Here is a 22,213-nt window from a genome sequence, read left to right as displayed (position 1 = left end):
TTCGGACCATTCGCTCCCAATCTCAGAGCAATCCGATGTGGACTCACTGTCACCTGTTTCACTTTGACCCAAAAGGTTGGAGACACCATGAATATCCAGGCCTAAGGTTGTAAAAAAAAAAAAAAAAACGGGAATGAATGACCGTATAAGGTCGGTCATAGTGGAGGCTAATGGTCGAATTCGGTTTTTGGAAGAATTCCCTTCAAAAAATGGTTCAAATGGCTCTGAGCACTATGGGACTTAACTTCTGAGGGCATTAGTCCCCTAGAACTTAGAACTGCTTAAACCTAACCAACCTAAGGACATCACACACATCCATGCCCGAGGCAGGATTCGAACCAGCGACCGTAGCGGTCGCGCGGTTCCAGACTGTAGCGCCTAGAACCGCTCGCCCACCTCGGCCGGCGAATTCCCTTCATTGTGGGTTTATGAGTCCATAACATAATACTGAGGAAACAAACGTAACGAACAACCGAAATACACTGCTTTGTTCTGAAGTGCTTTTGCGACGTTACAGGTTCTCTAAATTAATGGGTGTCACACGATACAGGTTAAGCAACGCGTTCCAATGGCAATGTCTCGTGACGTGGTGGAATAAACCGTTAACTACGTGTGCAGGCTCTACTCTCTTAAAATGTACACGGAAGTACTCTCAGTTATTGTACATTATGGAGCAAGTAAATTGGTGATACCAGTGGCTAACTGGCTGACTTGCTCAGTCTCATGCACAGAGTAACCTGCAGGTTGCTGTACCGCTTACACGCACATAACAAGAGACTTAAAATCACATTCAGATTTTCAGTCGCACGAAGAACATTGGCAGATTCTGATTCGTGTGCGGTAGAGGTTGTTGGGGACGCTTCTGTAATTCCAGCAGTTCTTTATTCTGGATATTAAGTATCGCCTACCGCTTGTATACTTCATAATCCAAGCTCTTGTAAGAGGAGCGATATGGCGGTTATAGTAATGGCGGTTTCTGTGTAATCTTCTTCCCATTCTTTCCACCATCTATCGCTTGACCTTGCTATAACATCACATATAAGATCGAGTGTACTGCATTCGGGGATAAATAAGTGCCCGTTGTGTTTCGCGTCTTTATGTCGAGATCAGTGCATTTTGTTTGACGTCCAGCTCCGATGTTATACAGACGCATATAAAGAATGGCGCTGAAGCGAGCGGTGTCTTTTATTTTACAGTTCGGGTCAGACAGCAAAGAAAATGCTTTTTCGTGGTCTCTGCTTCGTGAGGAAGAGTCTTTAATCAGAGGGAGTTTGTAACGTTACGAGTATGAGGGCAAGTTATGCGTCCACCTGGGTGTGAGTTGAGGAGAGGCTAACACTAGCCGGACCAGGTCTCAGGGCGCGCCGCGGTATTTGCGGCTTCCGTCTGGGTAACCTGTACGAGCGACTCTAGCTAAGAAGACTATCTGAGTCGCCCAAAATGGGGAAAACCCTTAAGCTGGCCATTTGGACAGCTCTTACTCGCATGGCGTTCGTGGAGGAGATGCTCCAAGAAATCGAAAAGTGTCAGAGAATCTGAAAGATGTCTAAGTTACAGTTCTTTGAGAGTCGATAACAATTTAAAATCAAACATTGATGCGTATCTGAGTACATCGACGATCCTTGAAATGAGACGCATACAGTGACACAACAATAATTTCAGTATCTTTGGAACTACAGAAGTTAGTATTTCACAGTGAATAAATATTTTCACAATGAACCTCTGAATAAACAAAGTTTGATCGCTTCATGTGATTTCAACAAACAATATCTAAGATGATAGCATTGGATTATAACTGTCACCCCTGCAAGCTATGCAACTGTATCTATTTTATTTATTGATTTACGACGTCTTTTATATTTGTTTCATTACGCAAATGTTTGTCGGAACATCATATTCGCCACAATTACACAGCAAATGAATACAACATGAACACTTCATATTTTTTCATACTTGTATATTTGTTTAATGAGCCGTTTACTCTTTTGCCAGTAACTTTATTTAAATTTTGATTGTAAGTGCTGTCAAAAACCAGTGCTAATTTGAAAGCGGTCAATCGCATGCGTTAGCGGACACCACAATTCAAAAGAGAACCAAAAGACGTATCTGTCAAGAAGGCACAATTAGTTGCTTAAACAATATTTAACCATCGTTCGTTGTCATTTAACGTCAGCGCACTTGTGAAAGAATATTGGCCAATTTACTTATGGACAAACCTTTTCTTATAATTACTGTAAATTATCTGAGAGCGAGAGATATTTTATATCATTTATTTATTTAAGTATTGTTGTAATGTATTAGTTTAGGCCGGGAAGTGGTCAAGATGAGTCAAAATATGTCCAGAGCGATGTATTTTTGGTGGGGACGGCCTTCATACACTACTGGCCATTAAAAATGCTACACCACGAAGATGACTAGTTACAGACGCGAAATTTAACAGACAGGAAGAAGATGCTGTGACATGCAAATGATTAGTGTTTCAGAGCATTCACATAAGGTTGGCGCCGGTGGCGACACCTACAGCGTGCTGACATGAGGAAACTTTGCAACCGATTTCTCATACACAAACAGCAGTTGACCGGCGTTCCCTGGTGAAGCGTTGTTGTGTTGCCTCGTGTAAGGAGGAGAAATGCATACCATCACGTTTCCGACTTTGATAAAGGTCGGATTGTAGCCTATCGCGGTTGCAGTTTATCGTATCGCGACATTGCTGCTCACGTTGCTCGAGATCCAATGATTGTCAGTAAGGAATCGGTGGGTTCAGCAGGGTAATACGGAACGCCGTGCTGGATCCCAACGGCCTCGTATCACTAGCAGTGGAGATGATAGGCATCTTATCTGCATGGCTGTAACGGATCGTGCAGCTACGTCTCGATCCCAGAGTCAACAGATGGGACGTTTGCAAGACAACAACCATCTGCACGAACAGTTCGACGACGTTTGCAGCAGCATGGACTATCAGCTCGGAGACCATGGCTGCGGTTACCCTTGACGCTGCATCACAGACAGGAGCGCTTGCGATGGTGTACTCAACGATGAACCTGGGTGCACGAATGGCAAAACATCATTTTTGCGGATGGATACAGTTTCTGTTTACAGCATCATTATGGTCACATCCGTGTTTGGCGACATCGTGGTGGACGCTCATTGGAAGCGTGTATTCGTCATCGCCATACCGGCGTATCACTTGGCGTGATGGTATGGGGTGTCATTGGTTACACGTCTCGGTCACCTCTTGTTCGCATTGACGGCACATTGAACAGTGGACGTCACTTTCAGATGTGTTACGACTCGTGGCTGTACCCTTTATTCTATCCCTGCGAAACCCTACATTTCAGCCGGATGATGCACGACCGCATGTTGCAGGTCCTGTACGGGCCTTTCTGGATACTGAAAATGTTCAACTGCTGCCCTAGCCAGCACGTTCTTCAGATCTCTCACCAATTGAAAACGTCTGGTCAATGGTGGTCGAGCAACTGGCTCGTCGCAATACGCCAGTCACTACTCTTGATGAACTGTGGTATCCTGTTGAAGCTGCATGGGTAGCTGTACCTGTACACGCCACCCAAGCTCTGTTTGACTCTATGTCCAGGCGTATCAAGGCCATAGGTGGTTGTTCTGGGTACTGATTTCTCAGGATCTATGCACCCAAATTGCATGAAAATGTAATCACATGCCTGTTGCAATATAATATATTTGTCCAATGAATACCCGTACATTATCTGCATTACTTCGTGGTGTAGCAATTTTAGTGGCCAGTAGTGTACAATGTAGCAGACAGTAGCACAACAATAAGAAATAGAAGAGAACACTGTAACTTTTCGAGTGAAGAGCTCAAAGGAGCGATACCGAGCGCTTTATGTCGAGTTCTTGAAGATGGAATACTTGCCTGCAGTGAAGTGGATGATTCGCTCTTAAAGATGATACTTCTGGGCAGTGAGCGGCCGCTACCAAAGCTTAACTTCTGAAGGGAATTTACACTACAAGAGGTCTGAATGCGATCCAGACTAGGACTACAACTTATTCCGCTTGTTCTGTGTAACTGAGGATACTCAGATTATGAGTTACTATTTATCGTGTCGCGTTTGCTAATTTATGATTCATCATGTTGAACTGCTGAGCTTTTTCAGCCGGTTAATATTTGGTATATTGTAGTCACCAAATGGATTTAATTTTTGCGATTTTTTATGACTATATAGTTTGGTAATTTGACTACCGTTCCGGTAACGCCCTCAACGTAACATTGCTGCGTTTGATAAGAATATTTTTATCTGTATTATAATTCAGTATTGTAGGACCACCTCCCATTTATTTGAGATGTCTTTTCTTGAATAAACGATATTCGGCATTATACTCTGTGGACTACATCAGTTACCGCCGTTACAATATGATCCTTGTTGTACCGTAGCGGGCCGGCGAGTAGTATCGCTGACATGAGTACGAACGATTTCCTAGTACAGAGGTTTGTCTTGGGGCTTGGGCTGGCTCATGATATAAGCGAGTGCCGGCCGCGAATCAGAAGAGAAAAAGAGACAAGGCTAGGAGAACGTTACGCGGCTTTGCGCGAGTCGGCGATTGGCTGGCGGACAGAAGCGAAGACGGCGTGCCTGAGGCTGGGCGCCGGTTATCACGTGGTTGTACTGGAGTTGGCAGGAGTTGGACGGCACTGTGCATTCACAGCCAACCTCATGAGCTGTGGATGTGCCCGCTTCCTTGGAGGGACACGCTGTTATGGTCTTGCGAAGTGATGGTCTGAAATCTTCGCAAAATCGCCCCAGCATCAAGGAAACCTGTTAAGTACGCTAAATACTAAGAGCGCTTAGTTAACTGTGATTGTGATCGCTCTTGGTACAGTAAGACGTTTCAAGACGTGTGATGTTATGTCAGTTCGATTTCATTCGATGCCTCTTACTAAGCGTGTGGTCTGCTTCGCATAATATTGATGTATTTGCAGAATGTTAGTTCATTAGCTATTATTAGTAGGTGTTTAATTTGCTTACGATATTGGTTAATTCATGTCAATATGTCCTCTGCGAGCAATCTGAGTTTTTATTTATAAAGGTTACCGTGTTGAGCTTTGCAGGCCCACTTAAGCTGGCCAACGTGTGCGTCATTAAGTTCTAGTGAGTGTCGGTTCTCGTGAGCCAGTTAAAAAAAATGGCTCTGAGCACTATGGGACTTAACTTCTAAGGTCATCAGTCCACTAGAACTTAGAATTACTTAAACCTAACTAACCTAAGGACATCACATACTTCCATGCCCGAGGCAGGATTCGAACCTGCGACCGTAGCGGTCGGGCGGTTCCAGACTGTAGCGCCTAGTACCACTCGGCCACCCCGGCCGGCCTGAGCCAGTTCATTTCCCGCTCTTAGCGCTTGCCATCAGGTATTGCTTCACTTAAGCAAAGGATATGCGAGTGAAATTAGTTGCTTTTGAGCCTTGATTTTATAGTGTTAATTTACTGGTCAATCTTGAATGTTAAAGTTAAGAAAAGTTATTTGGCCTCCTGCTGTCGGGTGTGGTCTGTGTTCCAGTGAGCTTAGGCAGTGGCCAACCGAAGCAAGGTTCTCCAGTCTAGTAATCTGCAAGGTTTGCCAATGTTGTCGGGTGTGGTCTGTGTTTCAGTGAGCTGAGGCAGTGGCTAACCGAGCCGGCCGGAGTGGCCGTGCGGTTTTAGGCGCTACAGTCTGGAGCCGAGAGACCGCTCCCGTCGCAGGTTCGAATCCTGCCTCGGTTCAAATGGCTCTGAGCACTATGGGACTCAACTGCTGTGGTCATTAGTCCCCTAGAACTTAGAACTACTTAAACCTAACTAACCTAAGGACATCACACACATCCATGCCCGAGGCAGGATTCGAACCTGCAACCGTAGCAGGCGTCGGTTCGAATCCTGCCTCGGGCATGGATGTGTGTGTGATGTCCTTAGGTTAGTTAGGTTTAAGTAGTTCTAAGTCTAGGGGACTGATGACCTCAGATGTTAAGTCCCATAGTGCTAAGAGCCATTTGAACCATTTGAATTTTTACCATCGTAAAATTTATTTTGAAGAGTGATGACTCTGGCAGCTCTCTCTCCATAGGGTGGATGTAAAATTAATTCATTAAATTCGTATATCAATTCGTCCACTCAACTTGAAACACGTAATTACATCTGCACAGTTGTGAGTAATTGTTAAAACGTGACAAAATACGACCATGTGCCTCTCTCGTCATCGAATCCAGATACCTGCGGGATCAGGAATAAAAGGGAGGGAAGGCTAGAGCAAACTCAAACTGAGTCAGTCAGTCAGTACTCTCAGAGAAAACTGATTGAATTTTAGTTCATTAACTACCGAAGTCTCGTCTGTCAGCAAATTTTTAACTCGTCATTTTTAATGTGGCTGCAAAGTGAAGGAGTTATCTGACTGTGCACAACGTTTGCTTTTGCCTATTGTTAGAACGACTCTCACTGCAGTGGTCACGGTAATTCACCATGCAATCTCCACACTTTTCTGAATCATACCAATACCTGTATCACGGTCCGCTTACAATGTTGTTGTAGTCATGTAGTTGTAACTAAGTTAACTGTAACGTCCTTTAAATCCAATTAGTGTTGATTAGTCCCTTAAGCTCCGTAGTGAAATGTCTTTAGACATTCCTCTCTCATCGTTCAAAATCTTGTTTGCAAGACGACTAAAGTGTCTTGTAGTGGTACAAAGAGTGTGCTTGTAACAAAATTATTGCCTTAATTATAAATCGTGTTAGAGTAAAATGAATAAAGGAGTTGAAACGAAAAAGAAGACTTTTTTGTTTTGAATTTTATTTTATTGTTGCCAAGTTCCGTAACAGTCACAATTTATGAGTACGTTAGACCATAGAAAAAATTAAAGCACAGATTTCTGGTGGTATGAAATTTTCCTCAAATGTGCGGTAGATCTCCAGCTAAGATCTTAACGGTTTTGCTCCATCCACCGCCTCATATCTGGAAAAAAAAGCAATAATCGGGGAAGTCAATTAACGAAAATACTTTGATGTTTCTACATTTTCTATTGTTGGTATTAATAAGACAGAACACACCTGAATCTTACGGGACCACAGCAGCGCAATGAGTCCTAGGATGTGAGATTACTCTGTCGCTCTTGCTGTAAATTTTTATTTTTTTTCTGTCAGTGTCCGCCTTAACGAAGTTAACAGACGATCTAATAATTCGTTGGTAGAGGAGACAAATAAGAGTTCCACGTTCTGTGCCGAACTGTAGTGATGTTACTAGAGGGAGTTGCATGTTTAGGGCGAAAACGAATAATGTGATACAGTGCAGTCGAAGTTTACCTTTTACTGAAAAAACCGCTGCGGTTAGTCCGTGGACGTATCACAGTGGGCGGTAAAAGCCAGAAACACTAATGTTGCAGTGCCGATCTAAGCGTAAAGTAATATTGGATAGTCCCTAAAAGATGTCGTCCGAATGGATATTATCGTTATAGTCTATTAGACGACTTGAAAAGGACACAAATAAGAATTTAACATTACTTTACGTACAGATGGGGTCTGAAATAAAACGAGACCTATTACTATTTTATTAAGGTGCTGAAAAGGATGTTACTTTAGTGCTGCATTGGTGGCAAGTCTCAAAGAAACCTCGATTTTGTTTATAGAACTGTGCTTGCAATATAGAATTATTGGCGTACACAATGGGAGTCATTCAACTTCTCCACATGCTAGCAGGTACATGAGGAAAGGTTATTGCCGCTTGCCAGCGAATGTCCGAGATTGGAGGCTAGGTGCTGATAAAACCCGCCTGATCTGCATCCGTTGAGGAGTACGGTGTGAATGTATGTCAGAATACCAGCGAACTAGCGAATGTGTGATTCATCAACTAATAACAAAGAGTACAGCAACAACGAATTGTGATCCATAGTCGCAGCTCTATCCTTACACATTAAATAGGAAAATGACTGACGCAGAATCTTTGTGGTACTAGGGTGTGACACGTGCATGACTTACCTGTAGCGGACGCAGGTGTCTCCTCATGGACGAGTCCCCGGGCATGGAAACGTATTCTTCAACGGGCAAGTCCGCTTCGTTCACCAGTCTCCACACGTCGGACGAAAAGGAACGTTTGCGGCCTCTGAAAAGAATTATGGAAACGTCAGTATATCTATGAATAGCATGTGCGTCAAACGTATATTAATGTTCTGGCAGAGCCGGCCGCGGTGGTCTAGCGGTTCTAGGCGCACAGTCCGGAACCGCGTGACTTCTACGGTCGCAGGTTCGAATCCTGCCTCGGGCATGGATGTGTGTGATGTCCTTAGGTTAGTTAGGTTTAAGTAGTTCTAAGTTCTAGGGGACTGATGACCACAGATGTTAAGTCCCATAGTGCTCAGAGCCAGTTTTTTTGTTCTGGCAGATAAAATTAACAGTAACCTTTCTCGTTTTGCAGATGATACAATAGTTATATCTTGATACGCTTTCATAGTGTTGCTAAAGCTGGCAACTTCTTAAGCACTTGAACACAAAGTATTAATGTTCCACAATAATATTTATTAGTTCGTTATGAACTGGCTTTCGGCTTCTTAAGCCATCATCAGATAACTTAATGCTAAACATATAGTCCACACAACTTCAGTGAAAATTCATAGCTGTACAAAGAAAGCTGCACAAAGATATGTATGACATTTTATGATTACATCGATACAAGACGCAGGCGTGTTATACCTAAAGAGACTCTGAACAAGTAGATCTTATATTACAGTATATTCAAATATTAAAACCTTGTGAGAGTATAAGACAGGAATGCTCTACAAGTGAGTTGTAACACAGACTCCTATGTCATACGGACAAACAGGTGGACGTGACAAACAGACCGAATAAAAGGAGGGCAAGGGAGAAGTTTATGGAGTGTGTTTGTGGAACAGTTATAATAAGCTTATTAGCTAATGGCGAGAGAAATAATAACTGGCTGCTACTTTAAGAAGGGTGAGTCTAGCCATTAATAGACACCAAAGAATACTGACCTGGTCCTTCATGACCAAAAACAGTTTCATTACTCATGTTAATTTTCTCCCTTTAGTTCCTTTATTGTTGATCATATGAATGAAATTCATTCAGAGCATGTTCGTGTTTGCTGAACACGCTACGAATTCTCGCTGAAGTTGTGTGGACTGTCTGACGATGACCGAAGAAGCCGAAAGCCGGTTCATATCGAACTAATAAATATTATTGTGGAACATTAATAGTTTTTACTCAAGTTATTAATATGTGGATGTTCCTCCAAGGACCGAAAGAATATTCCATAAATATTATTGGCTATTTGCTTTAAATTAGAAACATGAAGGTGTGCACTTAAAAACACGGGAAACGTGGTAGCAGCCTATGACTGAAATTACAGTGAGCCACAGTTGCAAACAGTCAGCTCATACAAATGGCAGGACGTAACAATTCTTTCGGATATTAAACTGAATGATCACATACGATCAGTCGTAGGAAGCCATTGCCAGAAATCTGTTCATTATTAGGATACTGAGACAATGCATACGGTCTTCAAATTAGCCTACACACAAAATATTTAACTCGTCCTAGACTTTTGCTCAAGTGTGTAAGACACGTATCCAATAGGACTGACAGAGGACACTGAACAAATACAAAGGAGGACAGCACGAATGGCCACGATTGTTTGTCTTTCAGAGGAACGTCGCAGAATTACTGTAGAGCCTGTAGAGGTAGGCATTTGACGATAGGTGTCAATGACCTATACAGACTGCCTAGGAAGTTTCAAAAACCAGTTCTCCGGAATGGATCTAGACATACACGAAGATACGCTATTTATCGTTTTTCTAGGGTCCGTAAAGATAAGCGCAAACCCCTTACAGCACACACGGGTATTTAAGAGATGATTCTATATGCGCTTCATGTGCGAGTCGAGCATGAAGGAATTATTATCCTAATGTCACAAGTTAACTCACCGCATGTCAGCTCCCAAAAATGTTTGAAACAGGGTTCGCAATAATTCCTTCGTTGCTTATTCCTAGCTACATTTAGCAGTCTGTAGAAATTGAAAAGAGAAAACCATATATTTGTAGTAGTCGATGCCTTTTTACTTGTCGTTAGCGGTAATTTTAATCCGAAATGGACATTTCTGTATGCTTGTTTCCTACACTCATATACAGGGTGGCGCACGAAATGTGTTACCAATTGTTTCTTTCACAATTTACGACGCACATTAGATATCTCGCTGGGATCTCTACAGCAGTACCAGCAGAGCTTGGGAAAACCAATGAATTACGAAATGACGTGTAATTCACGATACTGCCGCTTGGAGACTAGTAAGCAGCGATGGCTGACACTGGAAGATTAGCGGCACAGCAACGATCGGCAATTGTGTTACTTTTTCATGAAACGAAAAGCCTTCTTGTGACTCAGAGGCGTTTTCGACAACAGTTTAACACACGATGGGTCCCTTGCAATAAGACCATCCACAGGTTGTACGATAAATTTGTACAGGAAGGAACAGTATTGGAAGCGAAGCGACCTCGGCCTAAGCCTGTCTGTTCGCCGTAGAATATTGAAGCGGTACGAGTTGCTGTACAGAGAAGTCCCGGGAAATCGTGTAGAAAAGCAGCAGTGCAACTGGGAATATCCAGACGCTCCGTTCAACGCATTCTTAAAAGTGACCTCCATATGTACCCATACAAGATGACCTGTGCACAGAAGCTCACGGATGAAGCAGCAGAGACAACTGTTTGATCAGTGGGCGGAGGATAGGGAAGAAACTCTCAACAACGTTTGGTTTTCAGACGAGGCGCATTTCCATTTAGACCGTCTGGTTAACAAACAAAATGTACGCTTTTGGGCCACTGAAAACCCACAATGCTTCATGAACGACAACATTATGCTCCGAGGATTACAGCGTGGGCAGCAATTGGACCCTTTTTCTTTGAAGAAACTGTGAACAGCGAGCGTTATTTGAGCTTGCTTCGCAATAGCTTCATTCCACAGCTTCTTGCTACTGCCTTTCCCTTCAACACGCAGTGGTTCATGCAAGATGGAGCAAGGCCACATACTGCAAACACTGTGTTGGAGTTTTTAGACGAGCATTTCGATATGCGGATCATTTGACTCATGTTTCCAGGTCGCTTCTATGACGGACAAAATTGGCCCCCCCAATAGTCCAGACCTCAATCCATGTGACTTATTTCTTTGGGGGTACCTAAAGGAAAAAATTTTCCCGAAACGTCCACGAGATTTAATGGAACTCAGAAGACTTATTCTTCAAGCTTGCAGTGAAATTACGGAAGACATGTGCCTAGGGTAATCAATAACTTCATTGTTCGTTTGAAGGAAGTCAGGAAACGAAATGTTGGACATATTGAGCATGTGCTGAGTTAGAACCAATCTCCATGGACGGCTCTTCATTGTAGTATACGTTCCTTTCAGATTGTATTGACAATAAAGTTTATATTGAAAAACAAAATGGTAACACACTTCGTGCGCCACCCTGTATTTATGTATGTCAGCAGTATAAAAACAAGTAAAAGTCTGGTGACGAACTACTGTGAAATCGTTGACGCAGAGTGAGAGTCAGGTGCTGTACTCACACTATCGTCGGGTCTGGCAGAGGGGTGGTGTGGCCCATCGCTTCCAGAGCCAACAGCGTCAGGTACTCAGCAAGGCGCTGGTCCGTAAAAGGGCGCTTCTGCCTGCGAACAAAAGGTACAAGAATGTGATGCGTGTCTTTGAATAATGACTTACACTCAATTTAGAGAAAGGCGTAATCAGCGTCACACGGCGTAATTTGCTAACACACAGTCTGTATATTGCTTGGTACGCGTAAAACGCTTGTTCCAGTAGCAGAAAAAGAAGAAAAGATTGATAGGGAGATAGATAGAAACAAGGGACATCTCAGTCACCAGTGGTGAAATGCTGAGGCGTGTTGTCACGATCCGTGCGGCTCCCCCCGTCGGAGGCTCGAGTTCTCCCTTTGGCATGTGTGTGTGTGTGTGTTGTCCATAGCGTAAATTGGTTTAAGTTAGATTAAGTAGTGTGTAGGCTCAGCAGCTTTGTCCCATAAGACCTCACCACAAATTTCGAAATTTCTACTGTTTTCTCAGACATAACAATAGACATAGGATACAGTGTTACGCCTCGTTGTAAAACAATGAGTTGATTTACTGTCCTTAAGATTATTTTCTCGCTGCTGCAGGTTATGTCGTCATTTTCTCATAATTTAAAGCAGCAGTCAATCTGAGAATGTCTCATGCAAAAGGTTGCACGACAAAATCTAATAAAATTGGTAAAAATAAGGTGGTTTTCGAATTCAATAAGAACTATTGGAAGGTTCGTTTCCCCAGAATGTGACATAGAGAGGATATGGCAAAGTTCTTCATTAAAGGTACTAACGCCTGGAAAATTTCAAAAACGAATAGTAAATGAGCTTAATATCTCATAGTAGTTACAAGACATGCTCCTCACGTATTCTATTACTTGCGAGAATCAGTACCGTCGATATCGAGGTACTTGAGTACTGCTCGAGCGTTTGGGATCGCTATCAGGTCGGATTGAGGGAGGACATAGAAGCAATTCAGAGGCGGGCTGCTAGATTTGCTACTGGTAGGTTTGATCATCACGCGAGTGTCACGGAAATGCTTCAGGAACTCGGGTGGGAGTCTGTAGAGGAAAGGAGGCGTTCTTTCCGTGAATCGCTACTGAGGAAATTAGAGAACCAGCATTTGAGGCTGACTGCAGTACAATTTGACTGCCGCCAACTTACATTTCGCGGAAAGACCACAAAGATAAGATAAGAGAGATTAGGGCTCGTATAGAGGCATATAGGCAGTCATTTTTCCCTTGTTATGTTTGGGAGTGGAACAGGGAGAGATGATGCTAGTTGTGGTACGAGGTACCCTCCGCCACGCACCGTATGGTGGATTGCGGAGTATGTATGTAGATGTACATGTAGAGGTCATTATGGAACCCTAGCTCGACTCAAGTGAGAAGGGGATATGAAAAAAACGTTCACTTAGAGTGATCTAGACAGCCCTCCAGAGCCGACCGATGTGGTCGAGCGGTTCTAGGCGCTTCAGTCTGGAACCGCGCGATTCCTACGGTCGCAGGTTCGAATCCTGCCTCGGGTATGGATGTGTGTGATGTCCTTAGGTTGGTTAGGTTTAAGTAGTTCTACGTTCTAGGGGACTCATGACCTCAGATGTTAAGTCCCATAGTGCTCAGAGGCATTTGAACCATTTGAACAGCCCTCCAGAAATTCAATTAGGACGTTCAGTCGGGGCTCTCCGTCCCTTCTCCAGTGCCGCGCGAAGTGGCCGCACGGTTTGAGGCGTCATGTCACGGACTGCGCGGCTCCTCCCGCCGGAGGTTCGAGTCCTCCCTCTGGCACGAGTGTGTGTGTTGTTCTTCGCATAAGTTAGTTTGTCAGTTTAAGTAGTGTGTAAGTTTAGGGACCAATGACCTAAGGAGTTTGGTCCCTTAGAAATTCACACACATTTGATTTGAACCTTCTCCAGTCCCTTAATCGCAGTGTCGAGTCACTCGTTTTTCTGTATCCTAAATCGTCACCTTCAGTTTGTAAATAGTTTACAGTAGCAGAGTACAAGTTTACTGGTAGAACTCAAAGTCGCAATTCCAATAAATGTCTATACTTACTTCAAACACGCTAAATTGTCTGCACTTAAATTTACTTTTGTTACTTGTTCACTGTCTACCGTCATGAAAATTACATTGTGGCTGAATTTGTAAATAAACTTCCGCAAAATGCTCGACTTACACTCTGCCGAAATAATATACTGAGGTGACAAAAGTCGTGGGATATCGATATGCGCAAATAGAGATGGCAGTAGTAACGCGTACACAAGGTATAAAAGGGCAGTGCACTGGTGGGGCTGTGATTTGTACTCACGTGATTCAGGTGAAAATGTTTACAAAGCGGTTATGGCCCCACGACTGAAATTAATAGACTTTCAACGCGGAATTATAGTTGGACCTAGACTCACGGGACATTCCGTTTCGGAAATCGTTAGCGAATTCAATACCCCGAATCCACAGTGCAAAGAATGTGCCGAGAATACCGGATTTCAGGCATTATCTCTCACCATGGACAACGCAGTAGCCGACAGCCGTCACTTAAAAACCGGGAGCAGTGGCATTTTCCTATGGTTGTAAATGCTGACAGAGAAGCAATACTGCCTGAAATAACGGTAGTAATCAATGTGGGACGTATAACGAACGTATCCGTTAGGACAGTGCGGCGAAACGTGGCTTTAATGGGTTGTGGAAGCCGACGGCCTATGCGAGTGCTTTTGGTAATAACACGACGTCGGCTGCAGCGCCTCTTCTATGCTCCTAAGTACGTCGGGTGAAGCGTAGACGAACGTAAAACCGTGACCTGATCAGATACCCCGTTTTCATTTGGTAAAAGTTTATCATAGGATTCGAGTGTGGCGCCACGAAGCCACGGAACTAGTTATTAAGAAGATACTATGCGAGCTGTTGGGGGCTCCATAATGGTGTGGGCCGTGTTAATATGGAATGAACTGGCTCCTATGGTCCACCTGATCCGATTATTGACAGGAAATGGTTATGTTCGGCTACTTGGGCCCCATTTGCAACTATTCATGGACTCCAATTATGGATGACGATGATCCAAGCCAACAGGCCACAGTTCTTCGCGATTGATTTGAAGATGACAATATGTAAGGGAAAAATGAATTGAAGTTTGTTTGGGAGGGCACTCACCTTAGGTAGTTCATGCAGCAATGTTCACCCTCGTCCTGCGGTAGTGTAAGGGTTAACATTTCTGCTTAGTCAGTAGGAATACCCGGGTTCGAATCCCGGCCGCAGCAAAACTTTTCATTTCTTCTGCTTCGATCATTATCAAAGGTTTGAAGAATATCTGGACAATTCGAGCGAATGATTTGGCCACACAGATCATGCGATATGAATCCCATCGAACATCTGTGGGACGTAATCGAGAGTCCTGTTCGCGCACAACATTGGGGGTGCACCGGCAACAGTTTCGCTATTATGGACGGCTACAGATGCAGCATGGCTCAGTTCTTCTGTGGGGACTTACAAACACTTGTTGAGTCCATCCTACGTCGAGTTGATGCACTACACCGCGAAAAATCAGCATGTATCCCATGATTCTCGACACTTCAGTGTATTGTTCACTGCAGTTCCTTGTAGAACTTCCGGTTGTTCATTTCCTTTCATTTTATTTTTTCTGCTCCATGTGCAGATACGCTCCAACGACAGTGTTCCTGTAAAGTTTAGACTAATACCAAATGGTTCAAATGGGTCTGAGCACTATGGGACTTAACTGCTGAGGTCATCAGTCCCCTAGAACTTAGAACTACTTAAACCTAGTTAACCTAAGGACAGCACACACGTCCATGTCCGAGGCAGGATTCGAACCTGCGACCGTAGCGGTCGCGCGGTTCCAGACTGAAGCGCCTAGAACCGCTCGGCCACCAGCGGCCGGCAGACGAATACCGCCTGAGCTGATTGCGAAGGTACGAGGTCTGGGATTTGTGTCACTGAAGGGAGCTGCTGAAAACGTAGCACAGGATGTCCAGAAAACACGAGTCGGTCTCTTTGTCGTCATCCATATTTAGCTGTTTTTGTGTTTCAACCACTTTACGCACCTCCGTAACCAAGGCTGCTAATTCATGCCTGTGGGTGGCGCTCGAATCGGGGATAGTCCGGTTGGAATCCTGGTGATGGAAAACTTACATTACCAGTATTTGACCGGCAAGAAGAGAAGAGGTGGTGGCCTGAAGTTCCCGATCACCAGTCTTTAGGCCAGTGTCATGGATTAAATTCAAGGTCTCTCCCTACTGTGTCATAAAGTAAGGGTATGCGGTATTGTTTATGGTGATCCATGGATAGCAGGGCTCCGTGGAGCTTGGAGGTTCTCTTAGTGTTATTCGAGATGAGTAGCGTATCTGCCTGCAGCAGGTTCTACCCAAATCGAAGGTGCTGAACGTCTTTGGCACAGAGATGACATCGGTCATCACATATGACTGAAGCTCGTGTGGCTGAATCGGGCTGGTTTTGGTGAATAAGTAGCACATGCTTTGTCAACTGAACACTTCTGGCACAAGAAGAAACAATTACATTAATGATTTCTCATAAGTCACACTGCCAGCAGCAGAGTTCGTTTTGTTTGCATATGACACCAGTATTGCAATAAATACACTCCTGGAAATTGAAATAAGAACACCGTGAATTCATTGTCCCAGGAAGGGGAAACTTTATTGACACATTCCTGGGGTCAGATACATCACATCATCACACTGACAGAACCACAGGCACATAGACACAGGCAACAGAGCATGCACAATGTCGGCACTAGTACAGTGTATATCCACCTTTCGCAGCAATGCAGGCTGCTATTCTCCCATGGAGACGATCGTAGAGATGCTGGATGTAGTCCTGTGGAACGGCTTGCCATGCCATTTCCACCTGGCGCCTCAGTTGGACCAGCGTTCGTGCTGGACGTGCAGACCGCGTGAGACGACGCTTCATCCAGTCCCAAACATGCTCAATGGGGGACAGATCCGGAGATCTTGCTGGCCAGGGTAGTTGACTTACACCTTCTAGAGCACGTTGGGTGGCACGGGATACATGCGGACGTGCATTGTCCTGTTGGAACAGCAAGTTCCCTTGCCAGTCTAGGAATGGTAGAACGATGGGTTCGATGACGGTTTGGATGTACCGTGCACTATTCAGTGTCCCCTCGACGATCACCAGTGGTGTACGGCCAGTGTAGGAGATCGCTCCCCACACCATGATGCCGGGTGTTGGCCCTGTGTGCCTCGGTCGTATGCGGTCCTGATTGTGGCGCTCACCTCCACGGCGCCAAAAACGCATACGACCATCATTGGCACCAAGGCAGAAGCGACTATCATCGCTGAAGACGACACGTCTCCATTCGTCCCTCCATTCACGCCTGTCGCGAAACCACTGGAGGCGGGCTGCACGATGTTGGGGCGTGAGCGGAAGACGGCCTAACGGTGTGCGGGACCGTAGCCCAGCTTCATGGAGACGGTTGCGAATGGTCCTCGCCGATACCCCAGGAGCAACAGTGTCCCTAATTTGCTGGGAAGTGGCGGTGCGGTCCCCTACGGCACTGCGTAGGATCCTACGGTCTTGGCGTGCATCCGTGCGTCGCTGCGGTCCGGTCCCAGGTCGACGGGCACGTGCACCTTCCGCCGACCACTGGCGACAACATCGATGTACTGTGGAGACCTCACGCCCCACGTGTTGAGCAATTCGGCGGTACGTCCACCCGGCCTCCCGCATGCCCACTATACGCCCTCGCTCAAAGTCCGTCAACTGCACATACGGTTCACGTCCACGCTGTCGCGGCATGCTACCAGTGTTAAAGACTGCGATGGAGCTCCGTATGCCACGGCAAACTGGCTGACACTGACGGCGGCGGTGCACAAATGCTGCGCAGCTAGCGCCATTCGACGGCCAACACCGCGGTTCCTGGTGTGTCCGCTGTGCCGTGCGTGTGATCATTGCTTGTACAGCCCTCTCGCAGTGTCCGGAGCAAGTATGGTGGGTCTGACACACCGGTGTCAATGTGTTCTTTTTTCCATTTCTAGGAGTGTAGTATGTCGAGTGTAGTTCCAGAAAGATCTGCTAATGATATTTTCATGGATAGTAATAAATGGTTTCAAGCCAACACAGTGACATTTAACTTCGAAAAGACTCACTATATGCAATTCAGAACCTGTAAGAGGTTACCACCCAGCATATGCATAAAGTATGAAGAAATGCAGATAGAAGAGGTTGACAGTCTTAAATTCCTGGGATTACAACTTGATAATAAATTAAGTTGGGAGCAGCACAACACAGAACTGCAGAAACGCCTTAACAAATCTGTATTTGCAATTCGAGTGTTAGCAGACGTAGGCGGCATAAAAATGAAAAAGCTTGCATACTTTGGCTACTATCATTCCATAATGTCATATGGTATAATATTTTGGGGTAACTCTTCAAGTCAAACTAAATTTTTCAGAGTCCAAAAGCGTGTAATACGTATTATTTGTGGAGGCCTATAGAAACCTCTTCGAAGAACTCGGTATACTAACTAATGCCTCTCATTATATTTACTCCTTAATGAAAAAAAATTTTTAGAAATGTGTGTGAAATCTTATGCGACTTGACTGCTAAGATCATCAGTACCTAAGCTTACACACTACTTAACCTAAAGTATCCCAAGGACAAACACACACACCCATGCCCGAGGGAGGACTCGAACCTCCGCCCGGACCAGCCCCACAGTCCATGACTGCAGCGCCCGTAGATCGCTCGGCTAATCCCGCGCGAACCGGCCGGAGTGGTCGTGCTGTTCTAGGCGCTACAGTCTGGAACCGAGCGACCAGGTTCGAATCCTGCCTCGGGCATGGATGTGTGTGCTGTCCTTAGTTTAGTTAGGTTTAATTAGTTCTAAGTTCTAGGAGACTGATGACCTCAGAAGTTAAGTCGCATAGTGCTCAGAGCCGTTTGAACCATTTGAGCCAATCCCGCGCGGCCTGAATGAAATTTGTCCTAACTAATATATCTCTTTTTCCAACAAACAGCTCAGTTCATACATACAATACCAGGAAGAAAAATTATCTGCACAAGGACTTAAAAGCACTTACTTTAGTTCAAAAAGGGGTCCACTACTCAGGAACACTCATCTTCAATAATTTTCCAGCAAACATAAAAAAATTTAGTTACAAATAAAGATCAGTTTAAAAGGAGCCTGAAAGACGTACTAGTGGCCAACTCCTTCTATTCCACTGACGAATTTTTTAATAGAAACAAATGATGTATTGTACATATTCATACTATTAGTATTGTTATTTCAGCTCAAAAAAAATTTACATGTTCCACATCCACGAGGATCTCCTCAGCATGGATCTATGGAACGAAAAACTAATCTAATCTAATCTAACTCCATGAAAAGCCTCAGACTAAAAGTTAAAATATAACTGTCGTGTGACCAGGGCCTCCCGTCGGGTAGACCGTTCGCCGGGTGCTACTCTTCCGATTTGACGCCACTTCGGCGACTTGCGCGTAGATGAGGATGAAATGATGATGATCAGGACAACACCCAATCCCTGAGCGTAGAAAAACTCCGACCCAGCTGGGAATCGAACCCGGGCCCTTAGGATTGACATTCTGTCGCGCTGACCACTTTTCTCATTTTGTTCGTTTTCGTTCATTGCATCTGCTCAGGGCGGACGTCGTAAGACATCCGTTTAGGTTCGTCGTTGATCCAGTAACTCAGTTTGTTTATTTCAGAGAGCGGCTAACCCTCTGACGAAACACGCTGTGCTACCGTGCCGGCGCCACTCAGCAACCGGGGTCGGACGGACTAAAAGGTGAGGCCTCCAAAGGCTCTGCACTTAAATCAGGGAGTAGCAGTTGAAGCTCAACATAAATACAATTCGTTGCATGCAGATAGGCACAGAGATAGATTTTTGTCTTCTTAAACGGTTGCCGAGCAATCACCGAAGATAGTCCCACCCATTAAATATCTCAGAGTATGCGGACGGAGTGATGTAAAGGAAAACTACCACAACGGTTCACTGGAAGAATCGTCACAAAGTGTGGGCAACCTACGGGAAAGCTATCTTACAAAACACTGGTTGGCTGATACTGGATTGCTGTTGCACGGTTTGGGACTCTTACCAGATGTGATTGATAGAATAAGCCGAACACGCAAAAAAGGGCAGTACGTTCCATCACGGGTTTGTTCCACGAACGTGAAAGCGTCACGTGGTTGCTCGTGCATCTCGAGTGTCAGACGCAGCCATAGGTATTGTGTATCACGCAGTGGTTTACTGTTGAAATTCTGAGAGTGTGCATTCTTAGTAGGCTAAAGGCAAATTTTCCTTCCTACTATATCTCACGAAGAGGCCGTCAAAGTAAAATTAATGAAAGGAAAGTTTCTAAAAATGTGTAGGAAAAATGTTAATGTAAATTTGAAGTAGAGCACAATACAGCATAAGTATATAGACGTAACGTTGCAAAGCGACGTGAAATGTAATGGGTATGTAAGTTTGGTTGTAGGGGAGGCGAATGGTCGACCCCGGAAGAATCTAGCAAAGTGCAGCTCATCGATAAAGAATGCAGTATACAGAAACCTTGTGCGACCAGTTCTGAAGTACTGCTCCACTATCTGGGACCCCCACTAGGACTGATTAAAGGAAGACATAGCAGCATTTCAGAAACGTACTGCTGCATTTGTTACCGGTGGGATCCATCACATTACAAAGATGCTTCCTGAACTCGAATGAGAATCTGTGAGGAAATGAAAGCCTTCTTTTCGAGAAACACTTTTGAGAAAGTTTATAGAGCCGGCATTTACGACAGACTGGAGAACGATCCGACGGCCATTAACGTACATCTCTCTTAAGGACCTCCAGGACAAGATAAGAGACGTCAGGGCTTAAACGGGTGCATATAGGCAGTCGTTCTCCCCTCGCTCCATTTGCGAGTAGTTCTGCAAAGGGAATAATCAACTGTAGTACGAGATACCCTCTACGATGCATTCTATGTTGGCTGGCGAAGTATAAATTTAGATGTAGGTATAGAAATTAGATTCGATGCGTCAATGACTGTTATTTCCGAGCTCCGTACACGACCGGACTTGAAGAGACGGGGAATCGATAGTGATACGCGACATACCCATCAGCACATACTGTACGGTGGCTGTGAGATGTAGATGTAGAACCTTTGGGCAGGGTAGTGGAGCGGTTACAGCCTCAAGACTGAACTCTTAAGAAACTAAGGGCCACTGTGGGACAAGTGGAGTCTGAGAGCCGTTTACAACCCCCCTAGAAAGCTCACCTGCTGGAGACGTCAGCCTCACCACTGCAGAGTGCCGCTACCAAAGCGACAAGAAGGGCACAGAGCACGGTGTTGGATGCCATGGTGGAACCTGCAGGACTGACTGACAGGCTGCGCTGAGATCCGCTTATATACCCGGCACGGGCTGCTGCTGCCAGATGGGACCGCCTGCCAATCCATTTGGTCGATGAGCTTCCCTTGTCTAAACGGCTGCACTCTGACCCAATAAAGTCTCTAAAAGCGTGGCCTGCACAGGCACATCTTGTGCGGCGACCTCTAGGGAATGGGACCTAAACTATTTCTCCATGGGTCTCGCCACTCACAGTAATTCATGATTGATAACATCTGCAAACTATGGTATTAATTTTAATTTGCAATAAAAGGAGAGCACAACCATGTTTTACTACTACAGTCTCTATTTCAGGTGAATGTGAAAAATTACGATCGATTGTGGCGACTGTAGGTCCACATATGGTGAAACTCTAAGAAAACAAGTAGAACTTGTCGTTGAATTGGAAAGAGAAAATCACAACACATGGTGAATATCTACAGAGTCAACTAAAAGGTAGTAATACAGGATTCTCTGGTGAATCTACATCTACATCGTACTACACCTAGTCCGCAGCTCGTGGTCGTGCGGTAGCGTTCTCGCTTCCCACGCCCGGGTTCCCGGGTTCGATTCCCGGCGGGGTCAGGGATTTTCTCTGCCTCGTGATGACTGGGTGTTGTGTGCTGTCCTTAGGTTAGTTAGGTTTAAGTAGTTCTAAGTTCTAGGGGACTGATGACCATAGATGTTAAGTCCCATAGTGCTCAGAGCCATTTGAACCATTTTCGTACTACACCTAACGATGTATGACGGAAGGTACTTTAGGTACAAATAAGTAATCCTCCCATTCCCTGCTCCACTCGCGGGCTGCAGGTGTGAAAAATGACTGACGGTAAGTCTATGTATTGACTCTTATTTCTACACTACTGGCCATTAAAATTGCTACACCACGAAGATGACGTGCTACAGACGCAAAATTTAACCGACAGGAAGAAGATGCTGTGATATGCAAATGATTAGCTTTTCAGAGCATTCACACAAGGTTGGCGATGGTGGTGACACCTACAACGTGCTGACATGAGGCAAATTTCCAACCAGTCTCTCATACACAAACAGCAGTTGACCGGCGTTGCCTGGTGAAACGTTGTTGTGATGCCTCGTGTAAGGAGAAGAATTGCGGACCATCAAGTTTCCAACTTTGATAAAGGTCGGATTGTAGCCTACCGCGATTGCGGTTTATCGTATCGCGACATTGATGCACGCGTTGGTCGAGATCCAATGACTGTTAGCAGAATATGGAATCGGTGGGTTCAGGAGGGTAATACGGAACGC

The 22,213-nt window shown here is 44.9% G+C and overlaps 1 protein-coding gene across 1 annotated transcript; it reads right to left on the bottom strand.

The window, feature by feature from the left end:
* Window positions 1–6,836: 6,836 nt before the first annotated feature.
* LOC126204410 (uncharacterized) lies at window positions 6,837–20,924 on the bottom strand. The gene is made up of 4 exons (XM_049938787.1): window positions 20,836–20,924; window positions 11,568–11,669; window positions 7,978–8,101; window positions 6,837–6,958 (listed from the first exon to the last, which is right to left on the bottom strand). The coding sequence occupies exons 1-4, from the start codon at window positions 20,916–20,918 to the stop codon at window positions 6,953–6,955; spliced, it is 315 nt and encodes a 104-aa protein (XP_049794744.1). The 5' UTR covers window positions 20,919–20,924; the 3' UTR covers window positions 6,837–6,952.
* Between the last annotated feature and the right edge of the window lie 1,289 nt (window positions 20,925–22,213).

This window comes from Schistocerca nitens, chromosome 9, assembly GCF_023898315.1.
Source record: "Schistocerca nitens isolate TAMUIC-IGC-003100 chromosome 9, iqSchNite1.1, whole genome shotgun sequence".
NCBI classification, from domain to species: Eukaryota; Metazoa; Arthropoda; class Insecta; order Orthoptera; family Acrididae; genus Schistocerca; species Schistocerca nitens.
The sequence above is the reverse complement of the archived record's forward strand: the minus strand, read 5'-3'. Positions and strand labels throughout refer to the sequence as shown.